At 50.5% G+C, this 20,669-nt stretch overlaps 1 protein-coding gene across 5 annotated transcripts in view; it reads left to right on the top strand.

The window, feature by feature from the left end:
- ILRUN (inflammation and lipid regulator with UBA-like and NBR1-like domains) overlaps positions 1–16,657 on the top strand; it is a 102,797-nt gene extending 86,140 nt beyond the window's left edge. For 3 of the 5 annotated variants that reach the window (XM_015102665.4, XM_042237257.2, XM_015102663.4), the window contains one exon: positions 13,404–16,657. In XM_015102665.4, the coding sequence (XP_014958151.1) occupies positions 13,404–13,439 (36 nt within the window). In that variant the 3' untranslated portion in view covers positions 13,440–16,657. Of the gene's footprint in view, positions 1–7,482; positions 8,729–13,403 lie in introns of those variants that run through there. The other 2 variants (XM_015102667.4, XM_015102664.4) reach the window with 1 other exon arrangement.
- Positions 16,658–20,669: the final 4,012 nt, after the last annotated feature.

Here is a 20,669-nt window from a genome sequence, read left to right as displayed (position 1 = left end):
GAGTGTGATGTGAAGACGAGAGCTGCAGGAAGCAGAAGCTGTTGCTCCAGTGCTTTCTGTAGTAGAGGCCCCTCCACCCAGTCGAGCTCCGTGGCTCGGCCGTCACTGTCGCCTGAAAGGGCTGCTGTTCCTGGCCAGAGACTGCACTTTTTTCCTGGATTGCGAACCTATTAATTATTTTTTGCCCCTTTATGGCTTTAGGGACTGTTGTCCTTTAAGTCTGTTGTTGCCCTGGCCTGGGTGGAGGTGGGGGCTTATTTTACAAACTCTGTAGGATCATTTAGAAATAGCATTTGCAAGAACCACGGATAAAAGTTTCTCATTGCAGATTATATCCAAGACTGTTGCCTATAATGCATTGAGAATGTCGCATTTGGACCCCAAAGAGAAATCACAGCCTCCTTTTCTTCTTAAGTGAATTAGAATCTTATTCAGAAAGCACTTGTGTGAGCACTAGCAAGTCCTCCGGTAGCATATCTGGCTAAAATGGAGTCAGCTCTGCCTCTGAGGACGCCTTAGCAATGGGGTGGAGGATAGACAGTCACCAGGAAGGATTTATCGACACATCTGCACTAATGTACAGATCAGTGTACGTTATTGAATACGGAGACTTGAAGGATAGAAGTTGTTACTACCAGCTAGCAGTTCTCAGTACAGTGGGGGAGATGAAACACTCATGCCATTCGGTCCAGGTGAAGTGTGAATTTGGTTGGTAGGGCACCGCACAGTCAAAATGTATGATTTGTGTGCATGGCTGGGGGTTAGTTAAGGCAGAGATAAAGCAGAGATGGAGCTGATGTAAAAGCACAGATTTGGAAAGACAGGAAGGGTGATGATAGCAGAGCAGTTGCAGTGCTGAGGGCAGAATACTGAGTAAGCGGGGTGTGGTCAGGAGTGAGGAGGGGGGGTGATGTTCAGTTAGTTGTGATGTGTTCCTTTAGATAAAAAATTTGGATAGAATAATTACAATGGCTCTGAAAAAAATTGGGACAATAGTTAAATGGATATCTTTAAGCAGGAATCATTCATAATTCTAAGTATTTGTGTTTGGCCTAAGAATATAGATTTGTTTATTTATAAGGCAAGACTGCTTAAGGTTCTGAAGGGCTGTATTTGACCAAGTGATGACATCAAGGAGAGACTAGAGTTATTTTTTAACCATTCCTTTGTGCCAGGTGTGCTGCCAAGTACTTTACATGTATCATCTCATATTTTGATAAGAAAACAAAAGCTCTGAGGGGCTGGCTTGCCCCAGTATCACACAGCTAGTGAGGGACAGAGCTGGGATTCCAATCCAGGTGCCACATTACTGAAGGTATTAGTAGATGAACTTGGGCTTTGCTTAGATCTTCCTTTGTTTTGTTTTTTCCTGTGATCAAAAGCATTAACTGAGTTGATGACCAGTATTATCAAGGTGTGAAAGACACAAAAGTTGAAGAAAGAGGCTCTAATGTAAACTGAGCTTTGCCTGTGGCATTTTTTTTTTGGTGGGGGGGTGGAAGAGTTCCTCTATTTGTTGAGTCTTTACAGTAGTGATTTCTTTTTTTAGTTGATAAAAATAAAACCTTTTTAAACTCTCAGGGTGCACCAACCATGTGGTGTTAATAATAAATAGCCCCCTTTTATTTATGAATGAGTGGAAAGACTGAGATAGCCCCCTAGAAATCTAGAGTTAGAGCAGGGGTGTTGAGTTCACCCCAGGTGCCATCTTTATTGGATAGGTAGGCGGAGGACCTGGCGCCCTGGCATCAGGGATCACTGAGTTGACAATAGATTTGATTTACTCTAAAGAAATTCCCTGCCTGCCCTGAAGGCTGGAGAGGGCATGATGCTCTGGGAAGCCCATGACCACAGTTTTAGCAGACCCGTCCAGTTTCCTGCTGCTTCCATAGTTATAGTTTAACTTGCTAAGGTTGGTAGGATGAGATGAAAAGGTTGCTCCATGCACCTTCTGTGAGGGCTGGGTAGATAACATAATGGCACGTCTCTCAGTGCCAGGAGCTGGACGCCCCGGGAGCCCTTCCCCTGCCTCCCTTGAGTAATGCCAAGCTTTCTGGACCCAGTGCTCTGTGCTGTGGGCAGGGAGTCAGGGAGCTCTGGGTGGGAATGTCTGTCCTAGCTTCATCCCTCAACGTCCAGAGAGCCTGGGCCCTCCTTGTGTGAGAACTGTCAGAGGGAGTCAGAAAGGTGAGTAAGTGTGTGCTGACCTGCTCCAGGGATTCATCAGTCTGACAGCCTTTGTTAAAAATTGGCTGGCCTCATTATCAGCTCAGTTGTGGCCGACCTGTCCCAGGTGAACAGTCAGACCAAGTTTTGGTGAAGGTTAGGTGTTGTTTTAATGAACCCTTTTATTTGATTCACTCAAGAGCCTGTGAGGACAAACAGTCACACTGTTGACTCAAGGCTCGTCTTGCCATGCGCTCTAACGGTGACTCATCTCTGGAGGCCGGGGTAGCTTCTGTTTGGACAGTGTTAGATAGTAGCAGAAAACAGTCTACAGACGTGTGGAAGGAGAAAATAAGTCCTGTTGAAATTAGATACTTCTTTTTCTTACTTGACAGTAATTTTTAAAATTTCTCAGTGTTTTTTAAGAAGGCCTTACAGAGAGGAGCAAGATAGAAACCAAATGGTCTTATTCAGGGTAGCTGGAAGTATGAGTATGACTGGCCAAAACCAAGGGCCTGCTTTTCAGGACAGCCCAAATGCTTGCTTGCTTTCTCTAGCAGTTGAGTAATGATTTGCATTGAAGGAGCTGAAAAGAATCTCAAGTTCATTTATTCATTTTGTTACTTGGACTATACCTCTTATTTTGTGTTTGTTCTTCTTTTTTTTTTTTAATGTTTGGAGCTGCTGTTTGTCATAACTCCTCCTTTAAACTGATTACAGCCTGAACCACTGTTATTACTTCCGCCAAGTGCTGGTTCGGAAGGAGAAACATGTTATTATCTTTGGGGGAGGCTCCTCGTGCTCTTCAAGCGTCAGCCAGTGCCGAGTGCCATCTGCCCTGCCTGCCCACAGTTTCCACCTGCTCCTCTTTCTCTCTCTCTGACAATCACCCTTTAGGATATCTTGGATCTGGAGCTGAAAAAGTTAGTCTACTATTATATCAGAAACCACCTTTCTTCTAACCTACAGCAAGGAAGAGCTCATTTCTCTCTGCTCAGGTGAGGGTTTAGAAACATAGGCAGAGAATGAGATGGTTAGATAGCATCACTGACTCAGTGGACATCAAACTGAGAAAACTCCAGGAGATAGTGAAGGACAGCGAGGCCTGGTGTGCTGCATTCCATGGGGTCATAAAGAGTCAGACACAACTTAGCCACTGAACAACAACAGGAGGTTACAGGGAGAAGTTTAGAAAAGGCCAATCTGCCTTATGGGCCTGAGGGTGTACTGGCTTATGGATCTTATTGTCTGCTTTGAAGTAGCCAGTCCAGTCAGTGTAACATAATAAGAAGAAATTATTTAATGGAATTGGGCCCAACATTTTCTCGGTTCCGAGGGCACTGAATTTGACCCATAGGCTGGCGGTTGGTGTCCTTAGCTGGGCACCGGCGGTGGAGAACAGCACGGCCTTCCTGCTGCCTCATGCTTGGGGGCAGCCCCTTTCCCTGGGAGGTTTATAGACGGCGCAAAGAAGCCGGGAGGAAAGCTTGTGTCGCTTGATGCCCTGTCCAGCTGTGCTCTCCTCTGTCGAGGGACAGCTGGCAGAAGCGCGCACCTGCCCCTCCCCTGTGGGGGCCAGTGGGAGCGCGGCAGTCAGTTATATAAACTCATTGAGCACTTACTCTGTGCCAGGCACTGTGCGGAGGACTTTTTAAATTTAATTTTTGTTAAAATTATCAGTGTACATAGTGTAAGGAGCTAAGTAGTTCTACAAAGTTTATTATAAAAACACCAGTCACCTCCCTGCCTCCCAGCACCCAGAGGCAGAGGCAGCAGTCTGACATCCGTTTCTTTTAGTCCACACAGCAGGGCCATGATATAGGCTCTGTCATTATCCCTGTTTATGGCTGCTGAGACTGAAGGCGCACAGGTTCCATGGCCTGCCCAAGCTCATGCAGCTCGAAAGTGGTAAAACCAGGATATGAACAAAACCAGTTCTTTTTGACTCCTGAGTCTGCTTTCTTGACCATCTATTGCCTTACTTCCTAGTTACAAATCGTATTCAAGTACATATTTTTATTGGCTGAGCCTACAGCTGGGGGCTCGGAATAGCATGCTTTCTGTGGTACACTGCTACATTTCAAATGAGAATCAAGCCAATTATTGACCAGATATTATGTGACTTCTCTACTGCTAAACCCCTCTCTCTCCACAAGCTGCTATCTCTGGTGGCTACAGAAATCAGCCTCACTCTCTCCAGCCTCCATAAAGGGAAATGATTCCCTGGAACCTCGTGGTCACTTGGATATAGATGTTTGGTGACACTGAAATTTCCTTTAACTCACTTTTGTAAGAGCAGCACCTTGTCTGTATTCCGTGACTGTGGCCAGAAGATACAGTCTGGAGTTTTTTTCATTTTCCTGTAATGAATCTAAAATCTCCCTTTGAACATAATATTTTAAAGCTAGAACATGCTTAGGGCTGTCTTCCTCCCTTTAAAGCCAGATTTTGTTTCTGCAAAGTCTATCTGGACAATGAATATTTTACAGTTAGTATGAGCCCTGACGTGGAAGTTTACATGGTTTGTTCAAGACCAAAGCGGGTAAGAGAAGGTAGAAGGAGGAGAAGCTGGAGGATGGAAACCAGATCGTGGAAGGATTTGTGGATCTTTGTGAAGCTTGGGCTTTTGCCCTGAGGAGCAGAGGTTGGAACCATTAAAGGATTTTGAGCAGAGAGGTGATGTGATCTGACTTCATGTAGTGAAAGATGTGCTCTGACACTGATGTGGAGAGCACAGGACACGGACAGAAGCAGGGGACCAGTGGGAAGGTAGTGCAATCATGTGGGTGACGAGAATGGGCACTGTGTGTCAGACTGCTAGCCAGATAGGTTGGAGCAGTGATCTGTGTCTGCGTCTGCTTTATTAGCTAGAACGAACAGGATTTGCTAATGAGTTGGAAGCGTGGTGTAAGGGGGAATAAACGATGACAGGTTTTGGCCTGAGCAACTGGAAGGGTAGAATTGCTCTCCATGGAGAGAGGAAAGGCTGTGGGAGAGCTGGGCAGAGATCAGGAACTCCATTTGGAATACATTGGAGATTTCTATAAACATCCAAATGGAGGCATCAGGGAAGTTGTCGTGTATCCAAATTGGTAACATGGTTTAGGAGAAAGGGTTTGGTGGAGATAACATATTTGGGAGTCATTCCATATGGATGATATCTAACACTGAGCCTGGCTGCCGTCCACAAAATGATGAGTCTGTGTTGAGCAGGGTTCTCTCAGCCAGCTGAATAAGACTATTGGCATTTTAGGTCAGATGAGTCTTCTTTTGTTGCAGTGGGGTACAGCTCTTATGCACTGTAAGATGTTCAGTAACATCCCTGGCCTTTACCCACTGGAAGCCAATGGCACCTCCCTGGCCCCAAGTGTAACAACCAGTAAGGAAGTTGTCACTGACTTGCTCACATTCACTTGCTCAAATGACTTGCTCAGATTGGGGGTGGGCAGTGGGCTGGAACTCAGGGAACCCAGTTTGAGTCTGATGTTCTAGACGACATTATGCTGAGGCCTGCTGGCAGGAAGGAAAGTTTGTTTGCTGTTCTCTGAAGGTAGTCTCTACACTTAGGTCTTGTGGTAGAGACCTTCTTGTTCATCTTCAGGAGCACAAAAGAATTCGTGGCCAAGGAGAAAGCAGTGCCTGGCAACTGAGGAAACTGACCCAGTTTGCTGGCAGATTAGCACATTTTGTACAGAAGAGGTTTGCTAGGAAACTCTGGTTTAATGATATTAAGATGATTCCCTTCTGAGAGCCCAGAAGAACCCATAAAGTCCTCCCGGCCTTGCTGGTGTTTGCATTGGCATGGGTCATATGTGCATTTTAAAAATAAGCAAACACCATGAGCTTTAGAAAATGTCTTTTGTTGTTTGTAGCATTACTATTTGAGAATAAAAAGTTACTTCCAGGAGCTCTCCCTTTTGTACCTCAACAGCTTCAAAGCTGAACGTTCAGCTCCATCTTCTGTGCTTTGGGGCTCTGAGCATTGTTTTAGGCTGAGCTGACTCTGGGCAATCTTGTAACTGAAACAGAGCTAGTGTTCCCATATTTTCACTTCAGTTGTAAGGATGTATTATTTTCCCTATACTCCGAATTTAGCATTTTAATTTCTGATGAAAATTCTCAGAGTGGGACTTTCTCAGTTTACAGGTTCAAACAGATAAGTTTAATTCAGAGATGTGAGAATGTGCGCCGCGCAGGCGCTCTCGGCCAAGTCTGCTCCGACTCCAGCAGGACCAGGTGCATGATGTGAGACCTGTGGCGGCTGCACATCAGGGGGACCGTGTGGGCTTCCTTAGAGCTCTGCTCAGGGAGACCCTTGTCAAAACTGTGGGCATTCACCTGCAGAAGCTTGAATGTCCAAGGTCTTGGGCTTTTTGCTGCAATTTCACCACCTAAAGGCAAGTCAGAACTAACAGGGAGCTTTGGTATTTAGTTAATAAGGGACATGTCCTTGGTTGCTCGGCCTGTGTTAATCCTTCATAAGAATTTACTGTCTGATTGCATAGATGTGACTAGCTCATCGGAAAGAATGAGACCAGTAAAGATGGAGTATATTGAGTTTTGAGTGCTCTTGAATTTGAAGGAAGGAGAAGGCAGTGAGGTTTGGGAGTAGCCAGGAGACTGATATCTTGATGAGTGGTAGATTCATACTGAAACTTCATTGTGGCCCAGCGGTCGGGACTCTGCTTGCATTGCAGGGGCCTGAGTTCCGTCCCTGGTCAGTGAACTGAGGTCCCACATGCCGTGCAGCACGACCTCCCCCCGCCCAAAAAAAAGAAAGAAAGTAAAGTGATAGATTCAAACTGATTTGGAGGAAAAAGGAACCACATGCAGGAAGGCCCAGAGGCATTCACAGGCAGTGAGTGTTCCTGGGACACCAGCCAGCCTGACTGTGCTAAGTGAGGTGTGCTTAAAGAGGGTGGGGTGAATTTTGGAGGACAACCTTGGAAAGCCAAGCAAAGGAGAGTTCACGTTTAATGTGAAAGGAAACAAGAGCACCTGCAGTGCTTTTGAGCAGGGAAGTGGCAAGATGAAGCCAAGTATGGCTGAAGGAGAGAGAGTTTATTCTCCCTCAGTCAGCCAGTGGTTGTCCAGGGTAGGGGAGGTGATGCTGTGAATCCACTGTGAGAGAGGCGGGGGAGTACTGGGGCTTGAATGGAGACTGCGAGAGGAGGTGAGGCCCGCAGCCTCGCCCCGGGCCTCCAGGCTCCCACGGGACTGTACCCGTGGCCACGTGGCGGGGCACTTGGGTGAGCTTTCCCTCCTTTTAGGCGTCCTCCCCAGTGAGACGCTTACCGCTTCTCTCTTCCTTTCTAGGAATCCCCTGTGCCCTAGGAGATGGCCATGAGAGAGCTCTCTGTCTGCCAGCATGCCACCTGGATTCTAGCACACTTGACATTACATGAGGTCTTGGGGGTTAGAATTTCAAATAGTAAATAGCCTTTTCTGAAGTCTTTAATGAAAGGGGAAGTCGAACTTAGCCAGTATCCTTCATCCCCTTGTAGGATTTTCAGTAATACAGTTTCATTCGCAGTGATGTTTGAGTTTTATTCTTTATGGTGATTTTCTTGATCTGTCAGGAGGTAGGTGAAGGCTCTGCAAGCTTGGTCCTCGGGAGCTTCGGAGGATGGGAGGATGAATGACAGAGGAATAATGAGGGATGCATGATGGAAGGAATGGGTGGGTGGATAGAGGGGGGATGGAGAAGGTCCCCAGCAGGATTGTAGAAGTTAGTTAAGAGCAACAGAAAAACTGTCTTATCGAGGTAAGTATAAAAATTGCTTTACAAGGCTTTTAAAACACCAATTCACCATACTTAAAACTGAGTTAAGCTTTTAAGTACAACTTGGACACAGGCTGTGAACTGAGCCTGTCCCATGAACAGTTTTCATGCATAAAAGTACATTTGTTTTCTTTGGCTGATTCTCACACTGGGCTTCAGCCATTGCATCAAATACATCTTTGAAATTTTGAGGACTGTCGCATGGAAGTGGCTTGAACACCAAGGTTAAAGCGTCCACAGAAGTGCCCGTCGTGCCCGTCTGGCCCTGCTGCCCCACCAGTGAGCCGCCGTGAGTGGTCAGCACCTCTGGAGGGAAGGGCCTTGCTTTGTGTGCTCCCGGGAGAGGAGTCCTCACTGCGCTGCCCACTGCTGCAGCACAGACTCGACATCTAATTAACGAGAGACAAATAGGTTCTGTCAGGGCTTGGTCAGTCTCTGGGCCTCACCAGCCAGGCCAGCCCCATGACAGTGCCTCACCACAGCGGATCTGCAGGGCAGGACCAGAACAGAACTTAGTACCAAACCGTGTATTCTTCTGTGTTTGCATTCAGGGCACATAAGCAATACAAAAGAAGTGCTAGGTGGGCAAAGCGTTGGCTGGGACTGGCCCAGGAAGAGAGAGAGGAGGGCCCGGTGGTGTTATCTGATGCTGCCAGAGCATACTGCAAGAGCATGCTATTTCACAGCCGTGCAGCAAACACTCTTGCCTTTTTATTAACCAGCATGAACCTTTTTATTTATTTAAATCACAAATAAAATAAAGACAGGTATGTGAACGTTTCTGTGTTGTGATGCTTTATCTAAACCAGCTTTCGTATAGGAAGAGTAACCCCAAAAGGCCTTGTGAGACATCCTTGTTTCATTAGGAATTTTAATCTTTTTTTCTCCCCTGGAAGGTTAAACAGATGGCTCAGCAACGCAGAGTATTCCATAGTTCATTCATTCATTTTACTGACACCTGGGTCTTAACTCTATGCCAGCAGAAACAGGTTCTGCCATCTTGAAAGGGCGACTTTCTCTTCTAATAGCATAATCTTCCTGCTGGTAAACATCAGTAAGTATTCCAGCTGGAAGAAAACTAGTTTCCTGGGGTTTTTTTTACTCCTTTTTGGAAGAGTTATTTTGATTTCTGTGTAATTTTAAGAAGAATTTAAAGATACTGTAGGTGCCCATTCACATAAAATCAGTGAAAACCAAATCACCAGCTTTATCAACCATTGTGAAAAACAAATCATAGAGAGAGTTTTATTTTTAGTTTTGCTTTTAGCCCCAGGCCCACAAGTACTAGATCTTAAATTGTCCTTTCAGAAGATTGTGATGAATGAAACTGAGCTTGTCTGTTTATGTCTACAAGTGTTCTCTTTTAAAAATACTTTAGGAGGTTAGCCAAATTATGGCTCACAATGGTTATTACCTTTCAGAAGCACAGTCAGGGCCCTGGCCCAGCTACTGGAATCCTCCAGCTGGCCTGAGGCCAGAGTCTCTTCCCAGACGCCCATGAGCAGAGAGGCCCCTCCGTCTTAGCTGGCTAGTGTGGGCCTCGAGTGGTTTAAGGGGACTCACCTGCCCCGTTGCCAGTAGAATTGAGGTCCCAGGGCTCACAGCCATGACAGTGTCATCAAAAAGCTTAGGGAAGACTGAGGCAAACAGGCAGCACCTCAACCCCTGTGGACCTGAAGGCTGCCACTCCTTCATCGGGAATCCTTTCTGGTCCCTTAGCAGATGTGGGGCCTCTCCCAAGAAATGCAGCTCTTGAAAAGCCATTTCTGCACAAGCTGGTCCTGGGTTTTTTTTAGACCTGGAGAGTCAGATAGAGGAGTTCTTCTCTGGGTTTTGTCATTCACACCCTCTATTAGTATGCCTAAATCCAGCCTTGCTGCTAGTGCTGTGGTGAGAGATGAATCCTCATGGAGAGGAGGGTGACCTTCTGCATCAGACTCAGTGAGCTTTGTAATCATGCTGTGATGACCTCCTTCTCTGCTTGTTGGAGTTTAACTCTGGGCTCTGTGGCACCATCTGATGCATCCATCCCTTTATCTGTTTTCCTTATTCGTGGCACAGCGGCTGTAGAAGAGATGTCAGGGATGTCAGGCTAATGAAAATATTTGGCATTTGCTTTTCCCAGGGGTAAAAGCGCTAGGTCTCAGGAGAGAGTGAACACTTACCTGTATTGCCAAACCCTACTTTTAGACGGGCGTTGGAGACATTAGCCACCAGAACCTGTTACACGGGGTCTTGGAACTCCAGTGGAACCTGAAATGTGGATGCGCCTCTGGTTTCGAGTATACCTCCATCCCACTCTTAGGAAGGGCGCCTCATGCTTGGCCTCCTGCCATCAGACACCCTGGACGAGCTGTTCCTGGAACCTCCACCAGGCTTCCCGTGTGACTGGTGTTGCGCTGCTATGTTCTGTGTGATGCCTGTAATCCTGCATGTGGGGAGTCTAGATGACCAAGTCGTTTTGAGATAGACTCAGCTCCGTCTCTCTTCCTTGAAGTGATGGTAGTTAATCTGGGGGAAAGGAAGATAGAGCTTTGTCTTCAAGCAATGTTTCTGTACCAATTAAACGTCAACAACTCCAATATGCCATTATCTGGATGAAAGGGAATTAGGTGGCATTTTTCTCTCCAAAAGGCACACAGCACCTCAGTCAGTAAATAGGTGGTCAACGAAAATTCTTAATCTAAGCTAGTTAAAAACCGCACTGCATATTCTAAGGACCAGAGTCTTCAGGTGGAAATCTGAAAATGCCTGTATGTATACTCCTCTCTCTGCCAATCGCTTGGGATCCATTCACTTTATCTGTTACTAGGAATGCACGACCACTCCTTGGCAAAGTCATCAACTCCCTTCTCCAAACATTCCAGACAAGTCACAAACCTAGTGCTTGCTTTATAAAGGCCCACATGAAGTGTGTGATGCTTCCGTCTAGAAAGTTGTCTAATTTAGCTTAAAGGGGAAAAAAAATTCATAGAAGACAAAAGCATGTTTGTTTTTCAGGGTTTCTTTTCTCTATGTGTGTTTTCCTGCACGAAGCCTTTTGAGCATTGTGTTGGTTCTAAATCTTACAGGGATCTAAGCCTTTGTCGCTCTCCTTGGATTGTTGTTCGTGAGTGAACGTTGTCAGGAAGTACCGAGAGCAGTGTGTTTTAGCTGCTTTAATTTCCGCCTCTGGGGCGTGTGACCCTCCAGCCAGGCCCCACACCATGGGGTCTGAGAGCCCTCTGCTCATCCTGCCCACACTTGACCGAGTGGCTTGGTCTATGACCACCGAGGTGGTGTGATGGCCTCTACTCGCCTGCTGACGGCACAGTGAATTGAGGGCTGGCAGACCTGGCCTTTGAACGACCACCACTCCGCTCACCAGCTCTGTGCTCCCAGTCAGGTTGCTGCCTCACTTCTGTGAGCTTGGAGAGCATGCTCACCCCGGTTTGTCTGTGTGAGAATTCAGGAGAGCACTTTCACCTGCCCCAGCGGCCCCTGGCACGCAGCTGGTGCTGTATCGTTGCTGGCCTGTCTGTCCCCCATTTTCACTTCTCCGGCAACACCACCAAGCAGCCCGAGACCTGTATCTGGTCTCTCGAGGCTTTTTATGGGAGAGGAAATAAAACGACAAAAGGCAATTTCAGTGTTTTCCACTCGGGAGGAAGAAACTGAAAACTTGAATCTCATCTTCCCTATCCTTGGCAGCTTTGACCTCTGGCCTAAATAAGCATGATCAAAGAATTTTTGTTTTTGTTTTTCTTAGAATATTGTTTTTCAGCCTCCTGACTTAGGTACTTTGAGTCAGCTCCTTAAATCTATAAGTTTAAAGGAGCAGTCTGAGATTTGAGGGGAAGGGACTTTACTCAGGGCCACTTGGAGAGCTAAGTGCAAAGCCAGGAGCAAAACCCAGATCTCCCACTTCTGTGGAACCCGCGGCCCACCGCCTTGGGAGCGAGTGCAAGCTGTGTATCTCGAGCTAACCGCCCCCGGGGAGCCCACCCTCTCTGGGACCGAGGAGGCTATGACCAGACGGGTGCATGACCTGGATGCATGTGCCCCCAAGCCTGGGTGGCTGTTTAAAAACTTGGTATAGGGGACTTCCCCAGTAGTCAGGTGGTTAAGGCTCCACCTTTCCATGCAGGGAGCACAGGTTCGATCCCTGGTCAGGGAACTAAGATCCCACATGCCACACTGTGTGACCAGAAACAACAGGAAAAACTTGGTTTGGAAAGGCCAACATTCTTGTGACTTAAAAGGGTCTGATGCTGCAGGTGGTAGTCTGAGAAATACCTGTCTTCTTTCAGCTGTTAATTCAGTAGTACTTACTGGGTGCCGATAGGTACTGCTCAGGGACAGGTGTGCTAGAGAGATGGCAGCAAACAGAAAGGGATTCTGTTCTCATCATTGGCAACCCCGCAGCCATGCACTTCTTTACACTTTTTTTTCCAAAGGAAAGTATCCTTTTTAAAGAAAATCAGATTCTAACCATCCATGTCTTTAACAAGCTAATGGTCCCTGGGCCCTGCTGCTTCTGAGTCAGCTTGGGGTGTCGGGCCTTTCGTGAGGCTAGTTCCCAGTTACCTTTGCCCGCCCAGGTCGTGGCATTGACCTGGTCTCTTCAAGGCGCAAGCTTCAGGGAGCGGTGGAACGGGGAGGCACAGGATGTCCTCCAGCGAATTCATGCAGCTGCTCTTGGGGTTGGCACCTCTTCGTGTCTCGTTCTTAACATGAAGGAAAAGGGAGAGTGGTGCTTTGTCCACCAGCCAAGCAGCAGAGAAAATAAATGCCTTTGGGAATTAGGAACAAACCTTATCATCACATGGCCAGGGAGAGGCAATGTGAAGAGAACAAAGATCAGACTTGGGCTTGACTCTTGGCTCTGCCCTTTACTACCTACGTGACTTTGAGCAAATCTCCTCGTTTCTGCAGTCAGGTGGGCATAACAGCACCCAGCCTGGCCTTGGGTGAGAGGTGATGACAGTGCACCACGGCCCTGCTGCCGCGCCTGTCCTGGGTGCCCGCTGGACGGCTGCTGTCTCTGCGCCGGTGTGTGTGTTGATACCTGTGTGTGTCGTCGGCCCACAGCGGCCTGCATCTGAAGTCGAGGTGCAGAAATTGGTGTCCGAGTATCTTTAGCAGAGATGTAAGGCGTTGTCAGGATGGAAGGAAGACTTTGTGACCTGGGTGGAGGGAAGTTGGTACCAGTTGATGTGGAACCTGAGAGGTGAGGAGTCTGCCCACTAGCCTCAGCTGTCTTGGATGACGTGTTTGAGGGATGATACTCAGCACCTTGCGCTGTGCCGGTCCGTGGCCTCCTGTGGATTTGCATGGCAGCGTCAGCCCTCGAGCCGTGTCTGTGCCTCGGGGCTTCCCTCTGGCTCACTGGGAACCGTGGGTTCTTCCACTTGGGTTGGTGGTCTCGTTGTCCCTGCTCTGTCTGCCACCACTGACTGTGTTCACTCTCTTCCAGGGGCTCCACGGGCCTTACCCCTTCGGCCAGTCTTAAACGGGGTCAGCAAGAAGAAAAACTAACAAAAGACAGAAGGCTTGACTCTGGGTGGGGAAGGGCACGGGGCTCCTCTGGATTGCAGACCACATCGCACAGACCCCTGGCTCCGACCCCCGTCCTGGAAGAAGAGGAAGACGCAGAAAAGACTAGCTTTGAGTAAACTCAGTGTGCATGTGTGAATGCCGAGTCGCAGGAGTGGTGTTGAGGCTACCAAGAAGAGATCCATGCAGCCACTTTGGGCTTTGTTTGTTAGGTGTCAGTCTAACAAGTCACTAGGTTGCTCGGGAAGGAAAAGAAAAAAATGTTTAAATGGGGGAAAAAAGCCATCTTTTTAAACAAAAATTATTTTGCCTACAGACAGGTTGTAGTTTCGAGCACATGTTAATTTTCCCCCCTCTTTCCCCACTTTTTTTCTTTTTTTTACCTTTTTTTTTTTTTTTTCTTTAGATAAGGCATAACATGCTGTTTATAGAATAGCTGCTTGCTCTGGAAGCGATTCAGGTTAAAAGCTGGCGCGGCCTGCTTGGGGACCGTGCGGGTCTGCGCTGCAGGACGACACCTGCCTCCTGACTCCTCGAGTCTCTGACCCCGTTTTTTTAATGGCACCAGCCAGTGAATTACCACGCTTTTCCTCCTCTTTTCTCTTTAATCTTCTGTTGATTTACACCTTTGGCATTTGTATGCGTCAACCCTGTGGCTTGTTAACCACCAGAACCTCTCTGAAGACCAGACTTCCCTGTGCGGCCAGCAGTGGAAGCCTGGAGGACAGAGTGCAGGTGATGAAGCCTCTGAGGCCGAGAGGTGTCCGCCTGCACACGCGTGTAACAGCTCAGATCACTTCCCTTCCCGGCGCCGGCACGCTCACCGCACGGCTCTCTCGGATGCTTGGCACACAGCGGCTCCCCCATTCGCTCTGGGAGCAGTGCCTCTGTGCTGCGTGCATGTGTGCGTGTGCACCCTGTGCACGCATGCAGCAGCTGGTGCTGCTCACCAGCGAGTGTGCAGCAGGCGGGTGTGGAGGTGCCCGTGCTTCTCTGTTGTCACACAGCTCCCTCCCCCGTGTCTCCCTGCCGTCATCTGGTGTGGTGTCTTCGCAGCCTGTTAGCAGAGGCTGTGCTGTTCGGGTATGAAAACGTAGCCACAGGGAAGGGCCATGCTTACTGACCGTGTGATCTTGGAGACCACGTTTTGCTGGGAATGAAAGGACCCCCGCCCCAAGCGGGATGCTTAGTGACTGGGAGGAGGCGGGCTCGGGGCGGCCCTGTGGAGCCCGGGGCGGATAGGCCGGCTGCTCACGGGAATGGGTGGCCCCACGGGCACCCTGTGGGTTCTGAGCAGGCTGGGATGTGGACGCCTCCATGGGGAGCTGGAACCAGGCCAGAACAGCTGTCTGCCAAAGATACAAGAATATGCAAAGGCCCTCTTCTCAGCCCCTCCTTCCCTGAGTCTTGGTTGGTTTGATAGCCAGGACACGGATCTAGGGTGCGGCTGCTGGATCGCCTGCCTATTGCCACACCGCCCCCCTCCCCGGGGGTGTAAACCGACAGGGAGGCCAGGTCGATGGGCGGCAAGCGGTCTCGTGTAGCTGGGTGTGGGTGAGGGGCTGCCTGCCTGCCTGTTTGTCTGGGTGTCTGAGTTCTGGACATGTGTGTTTGTGTCTCCTCATCCTCTCCTGAGACTGTTTTTTAAAAGCTTGACTGTGAGAGAAAAGCTTGTATGAAATTCCCCCAATGCCTCCCCACCTCCCCCTGCCCAGAATAAAGGGGGAGTAAACTCTGGTCCACTGGAGGAACCCCAAGGGAGGGTGGAGCCAGGCGCTGAGAGGGCTCACACTGGGGTACCTACTCTCTATGCACACAGAGAGCACCCCATTGCCAGCAGAGTAGAGGGGAGTCCCTGCCGGGTGCCCAGGCTACCATAGGTCTGAGCCAGGGGCTCGCGATGGCCTTTTGTTTGAGGGTCCTATCAGGTCCAGACTGCCGCCACTGTTGGTGCCAGCCTCCCAGACACTGCCCCTCCGGAGCACACCCCCACTCGGCCCCTCCTTGCTTGCTGGCATCACATCTTCAGCTGCCCACACGGGATGGCAGGAGGCTTCACATCCCCTGGTTCCCGGCCTCCTGATCTGCCCCACACCAGCCGCCCCTTCCCCTCGCCCCAGGGGGAGCTGCGTGCCGTTGGTTACTCGGCACTGGCTTCACAGGTCACTGTCAGTGGGTCTGGCCCTGCCAGGAGGGCTCCTGCTCCTCTTCCTCCTGCTTCTAGGCAATCTCACCTGGCAAGGCATTTGCCCCAAGCATGTTGGCTTCCCTCCCAAGAACAAAACCATTTCTGTACGCGTCTTCAGAGAGGTGGGCTCCTTGCCAAGACCAGAGCGCGCACAAGCCGGGGAGTAGGGGCGGGAGGAGTCCGAGGTTGCCCCAGGACCTGGAGGCCCTTGTACCATCATCTGTCTCCTCTCTCTGATTTGAGTTCCGAGCAAGTCCTGGAGTCCCTCTTCCATCCTGGTGGGACAGCAGAGGCTACTGGCTCCATTCCTCTTGGACTCTTTACCAAATGGCAGGCTGCCTCTGGGCAGGACCACCTGTGTCTAGCAGGCAGGAGGGGAGGCAGGCGCCGTCCTTCAGGACCTGGGTCCACAGAGGAGGCAGAAGGGCTCAGGCTTGCAAGGAACCTCTCTGTGTGCATGGAGTGAGGTGTGTGTGGGTGTGTGTGCACGTGTGCATGCTTTTTTTCTTTTTGCCACGGGGACAGTTGAATTTGAGGCATTTTTCTACAAGAAACAAGCCTTCTCTCCCCCATCAAGGACTGGCCGTAAACTTTAGTCCATCGAAGGCACTTGGAGCCAGAAAAGAACCTCACCAGGACAGCTGGTGTGGCCCCAAGATGGCCAAGGAGGGGAGAGGGCCTAAGAATAAACACCTTCCCAAATCGAGTGTGAGCCCCAGCAGGAGAGGGTGGTGGGGTTACCAGGCCCCAGAAGTGCAAGCCGGTTCCCTGCCGCCATGTTTCCTTGGGTGAATGCTGGAGCAGCTTAGCTGCTGCCTCCTCCTGGACACTGGTGTGTAGCAAGCAAGCTGGGTGGGTGTTCATGGCAGGGCCTCGTGGTGCCTGGGAGGAGATGAAGATGAGGAGGTTTTTCCTTACTGTATAAATGAATATTTGTATGATTAAATTAACACACACCAAAAAAAAAACAAAAACAAAAAACCCTATTTCCATGTGTGTCAGTGACTTTATTGTGCCCTGAAGTCCCTGTGTAGCCTACTCTGGGACCCGGTAATGTGACCAGTGGCCTTCAGTTTCCAGGGCCCCTGCCATGCCTGTTAGGCCCTGCTCCATCCCCAGCACAGATGGACTGGTTAGTGTGGACCGGCAGGGGGCACTGTGTGGACACGTGCTGCGTGTCAGGCCTGGCACGTGGGTGATCACACCGAGCACCACCAGCCTCTCCCACTGGAGAAGCAGACAAGGGTGAGTTGGGACTGGGACTCAGAAGAGAAGGAACATTTTCCCTGATGTGTTTGCTTGGTGGTTCTGCTTGATTTCAGATTAGATGCATTTTTGCAAACTGATCTGGGAGTCTGAGAACCAATTAGGGCCCACACTCCAGGCAGTTGACAGTTGTGAGACAGACCTATGACCTTGGCCAGGAGATGGTGAGGCAGGTTTCAAGGTCTGTGGCATGAAAGAAACTTACTTGACAGATGCATTAGCAAATGGTGGGCTCACTGGATCCATGCTTTGATGACTCTTGGGAGCTCAGAACTCAGCTTCGTCCTCAGCCACATCACTCTGTGTGTGTGCTGAAGGGAAAGTGAGATCAGAGAGGGAAGAGAGTTACTTGTCACCCAGGCTGGGACCCAGCGCATCAGCTCCCAGATGCTGGCATTTTCACTTAACTGCACGCCCTGGTTCGGGCCTTCACCCTGTCTAGCAGAGCTGAATGTTCTAAATGGTGGCCCTGGCGCTGAGCCAGAGTCTAGGATGTAGGTATGGGGAGGGGGATTCCCCGGCCATTGCCCTGTGGGCAGTTTGGTGAGGGAACCTATGGCCACAGATTACACGAGACAGAGGCGCCGCAGAAGAACTGGTCTCAGCCACAAGGTCTCTGTACAGCCTGACACAGAGCCCAGCGCGAGGGGGACTGGCCCAGAGACCCCTGGGGTGAGCACCTTGCCTCCACCCGTGTCGTGCCAGCGCTCCCGCATCCTGCTTCCTTCCAGGTGCCCACAGCTGTTTGTTTTCTGGAGAAGAAGGGCCCCCACCCTGTCACCTGGGTCTTCTGGCAGCTCAGACCCACTCCCAGACCTTCCCCAACACCTCTGCCATTGGACAGTTATTTGCTTGGCAGAATCTGTTTGTCTTTGGGGCTGTAACCTGTCAAGAAGTCACCAGGCCCTGGGAGAAAGAAGCAGATTTGATGGTAGCTCCTGGCCGGAGCCATTCCCACGGGGGCTAGGTGACAGGGAGGGTGCTCAGCCGAGCTTTTGTCTGGGGGTGCAGTGGGGGAGGTTGCAGCGGTGTGGGCCCAGCCCTCCAGGCAGAGCAAACAGGTCCTCTCGGCCACCTCCCTGTCCCAACTCAGGTGGTGCTGGGTGCCTCCCACCCTGTTCTTGGGAAGGCCCCTCCTTAACCTGCTTGCTCTGACCCGGCCACTTTCCCAGACACTGCATGGTGTCCAGCCCTGTCTGGCAACCAAGAGAGCAGGCTCCAAGGGCACTCACGGCCGACCTTTATTTCAATAATTCAGTAATGGGAGCTGGAGAAGGAAATGGCAACCCACTCCAGTATTCCTGCGCAGAGAATCCCATGGACAGAGGAGCCTGGCAGGTTGCAGTCCATGGGGTTGCAAGAGTCGGACATGACTTAGCGACTAAACCACCACCACCACCACCAGAGCAGGGAGCGGGCAAGCCTGCTTGAGAAGGGAGAAGAGTATATGAGTTTGGGAGTCGAGAGCATTCAGAGAATGGATTCTGACAAGCTAGCGTGACTGACGGATGGGCCTCAGATACCTCCTCTGGAGGTGTATTGGTTTAGAAAGCAGGACTTGGGTGGAACTCACAGGTTTTTAAAAATATTCTGAGGTTCTGTGATCTGGAACAGTGCTTCTCAAACCTGATAGTGTTAAAAACACAAATTCTGATTTAGTAGATCCTGTGAAAGAGGACAAGATTCCACCATTCTAACAAGCACCCTAGTGCATGGGCTCCGCTAGTCCTCCGACCACACTTCACGTGAGGATAAGTAGGTGGTGGTCTGAAGGGGTTCACCCACCCCTGCAGCCATCTGGGTTATGAGACCAAGCCAGATCTAGCCAGGGCTGTGTTGTCCAGACCCACGAGAATTTGAGGGAGCTGAAATCATTTAGAATGGTAATGTTCAAGCTGGGCCATGGTTCCCTGACATTTCCCAGGGTTTATCCAAGGCTGTGATTTCTGACTTAAATATTATTTCTAGCGTTATGTTTTTCCATCACAATAAATGTCTGAGTGTCCACCATAATTATGGTGCTGTTGGCTGAACAACTCCTATTAAACTGTTTATACAGATGACCTCATTTAACCCTTACAACCTTCCATGTGCAGCAGCCAGCCTGGTGCTCACGTTTGTGAACAGGTAACCCTGGAGTGTTCCAACTCCCTGAGAAACAGGTGTGAAGGCTGGGAGCATGGTGTAAGCAACCTCGACTTCGCCCAGGGGTATCTGGGGGGCTCCTCTGAGGATGCTGAGGGTGCAGAGATGGCGGATGGATGCACAGCCTGCAGTTCAGCAGGGGGGGTTGGGGCAGGAAACACAGTCTGGGAGAGTCATCAGAGATCATTTAAAGCCTCAGGACCAGATGAGGTCATCACAGGAGTGGCTGCGGGCCTGACCCCATGTGTCACGCACCGCCTCAGTCTGCCAGTTGCCCCAGCTCCCTCTGCAATGATCTCTGACCAAGGAGACTTCCTACTCCAGTGGCTAAGACTCGTGCACTCCCAGTGCAGGAGGCCAGGGTTCAATCCCTGATCAGGGGACTATATCCCACATGCTGCAGTTAAGACCTGGCATAGCCAAACAGATACAGTTTAAAGAAGACGGCCCCCACCCACTGCCCCTAACTCGCGCTCTCTCCTGTCCGATCCCCATCCTGTCCCTGACCCCTGTGTCCCTGCGGATGGTGACTAGATGGAACCAGGTGGCTGGGGCCTGGGGGGAGACTGGAGCCCCAGGAGCTTGTTGCTTAGTTCCTGTGGCCCAAATCCCCAGAGCACCAGAGCCAACTCTAGGAATTCCTCCAGCTGAGCTGCGGGAAAGGAAGTCTGAGAGGAGCAGGGCTGTGTGCCTGGGGCCCAAGGAGCAAGGCCCTGGGGTGCCACGCTCACCTACCCCAGGCCCACCAGCCCTGGCCAACAGCCAAGACACTGAAGATCCCTGAGAGGCTGGACTGTGATTGCTTGAGGCCTCTGAGCAGCCAAGGCACACACCCCCACACACACACACCCACGCACGCACACGGCAGTGGAGAGAGGGGACTCCGAGGGGACTCCGGCTGAGCTGTGTGTGTTTGGGGCGGCACGGGGGGGGGGGGGGGGGCAGGATGTCTCCCAAGCCCTGAGCTGAGAGATAGGTGGGAAGGGGGAGTGTGGAGGGCGGGAGTAGCCCTCCGGGGTGCTGGGAGTGCGGCCACTTGGGAGCTGGTGCAGGTGGGCCCCTGGCCAGCAGAGGGCACCACGTGGCCCAGGCCTTGTCTGGAAAAGATGGACGCCGGCCTGGCCTGGCTCCCGCACCAATAGCTTTTCCAAATCGGCACACCTCCAGGGCAAGTATCACCTCAGCTCTCCCCGCCAAGCCTGGCTTTGAACCCAGGCCCTGCTGCTGCTCTGCTCTGTGATTGCTCAAGTGTACGTCAGCCCTGAGAACCTCCGTGTCCTAACGTGTGAACGAGGACAGTTCTTTTTTTCCAGAGGGATCATGAGAATCAAAACCCTTCGTAAAAGTTTAGCATTGCATACCTGGCGCAGGTGAGTGTCCAGTATGTGGGGGCCACTGTTATTTTTGTGACCCTCCAGATGGAGGTCCCGCTCCCAAGGAGAAGGGGACTGGGGCCCTGGGCATTTGGGAGGTGGAGTCCAAGAAATCCACAGCCTGCTCAGGGGTCTCTCCCAGGACCACAGCAAGTCCTTGCCTTGAGGGTATTCCTTGGTCGGGGTGGGAGTTGGGAAGCAGGAAAGGACTGTT

Source organism: Ovis aries, chromosome 20 (assembly GCF_016772045.2).
Source record: "Ovis aries strain OAR_USU_Benz2616 breed Rambouillet chromosome 20, ARS-UI_Ramb_v3.0, whole genome shotgun sequence".
NCBI lineage: Eukaryota > Metazoa > Chordata > Mammalia > Artiodactyla > Bovidae > Ovis > Ovis aries.
The sequence above is the reverse complement of the archived record's forward strand: the minus strand, read 5'-3'. Positions and strand labels throughout refer to the sequence as shown.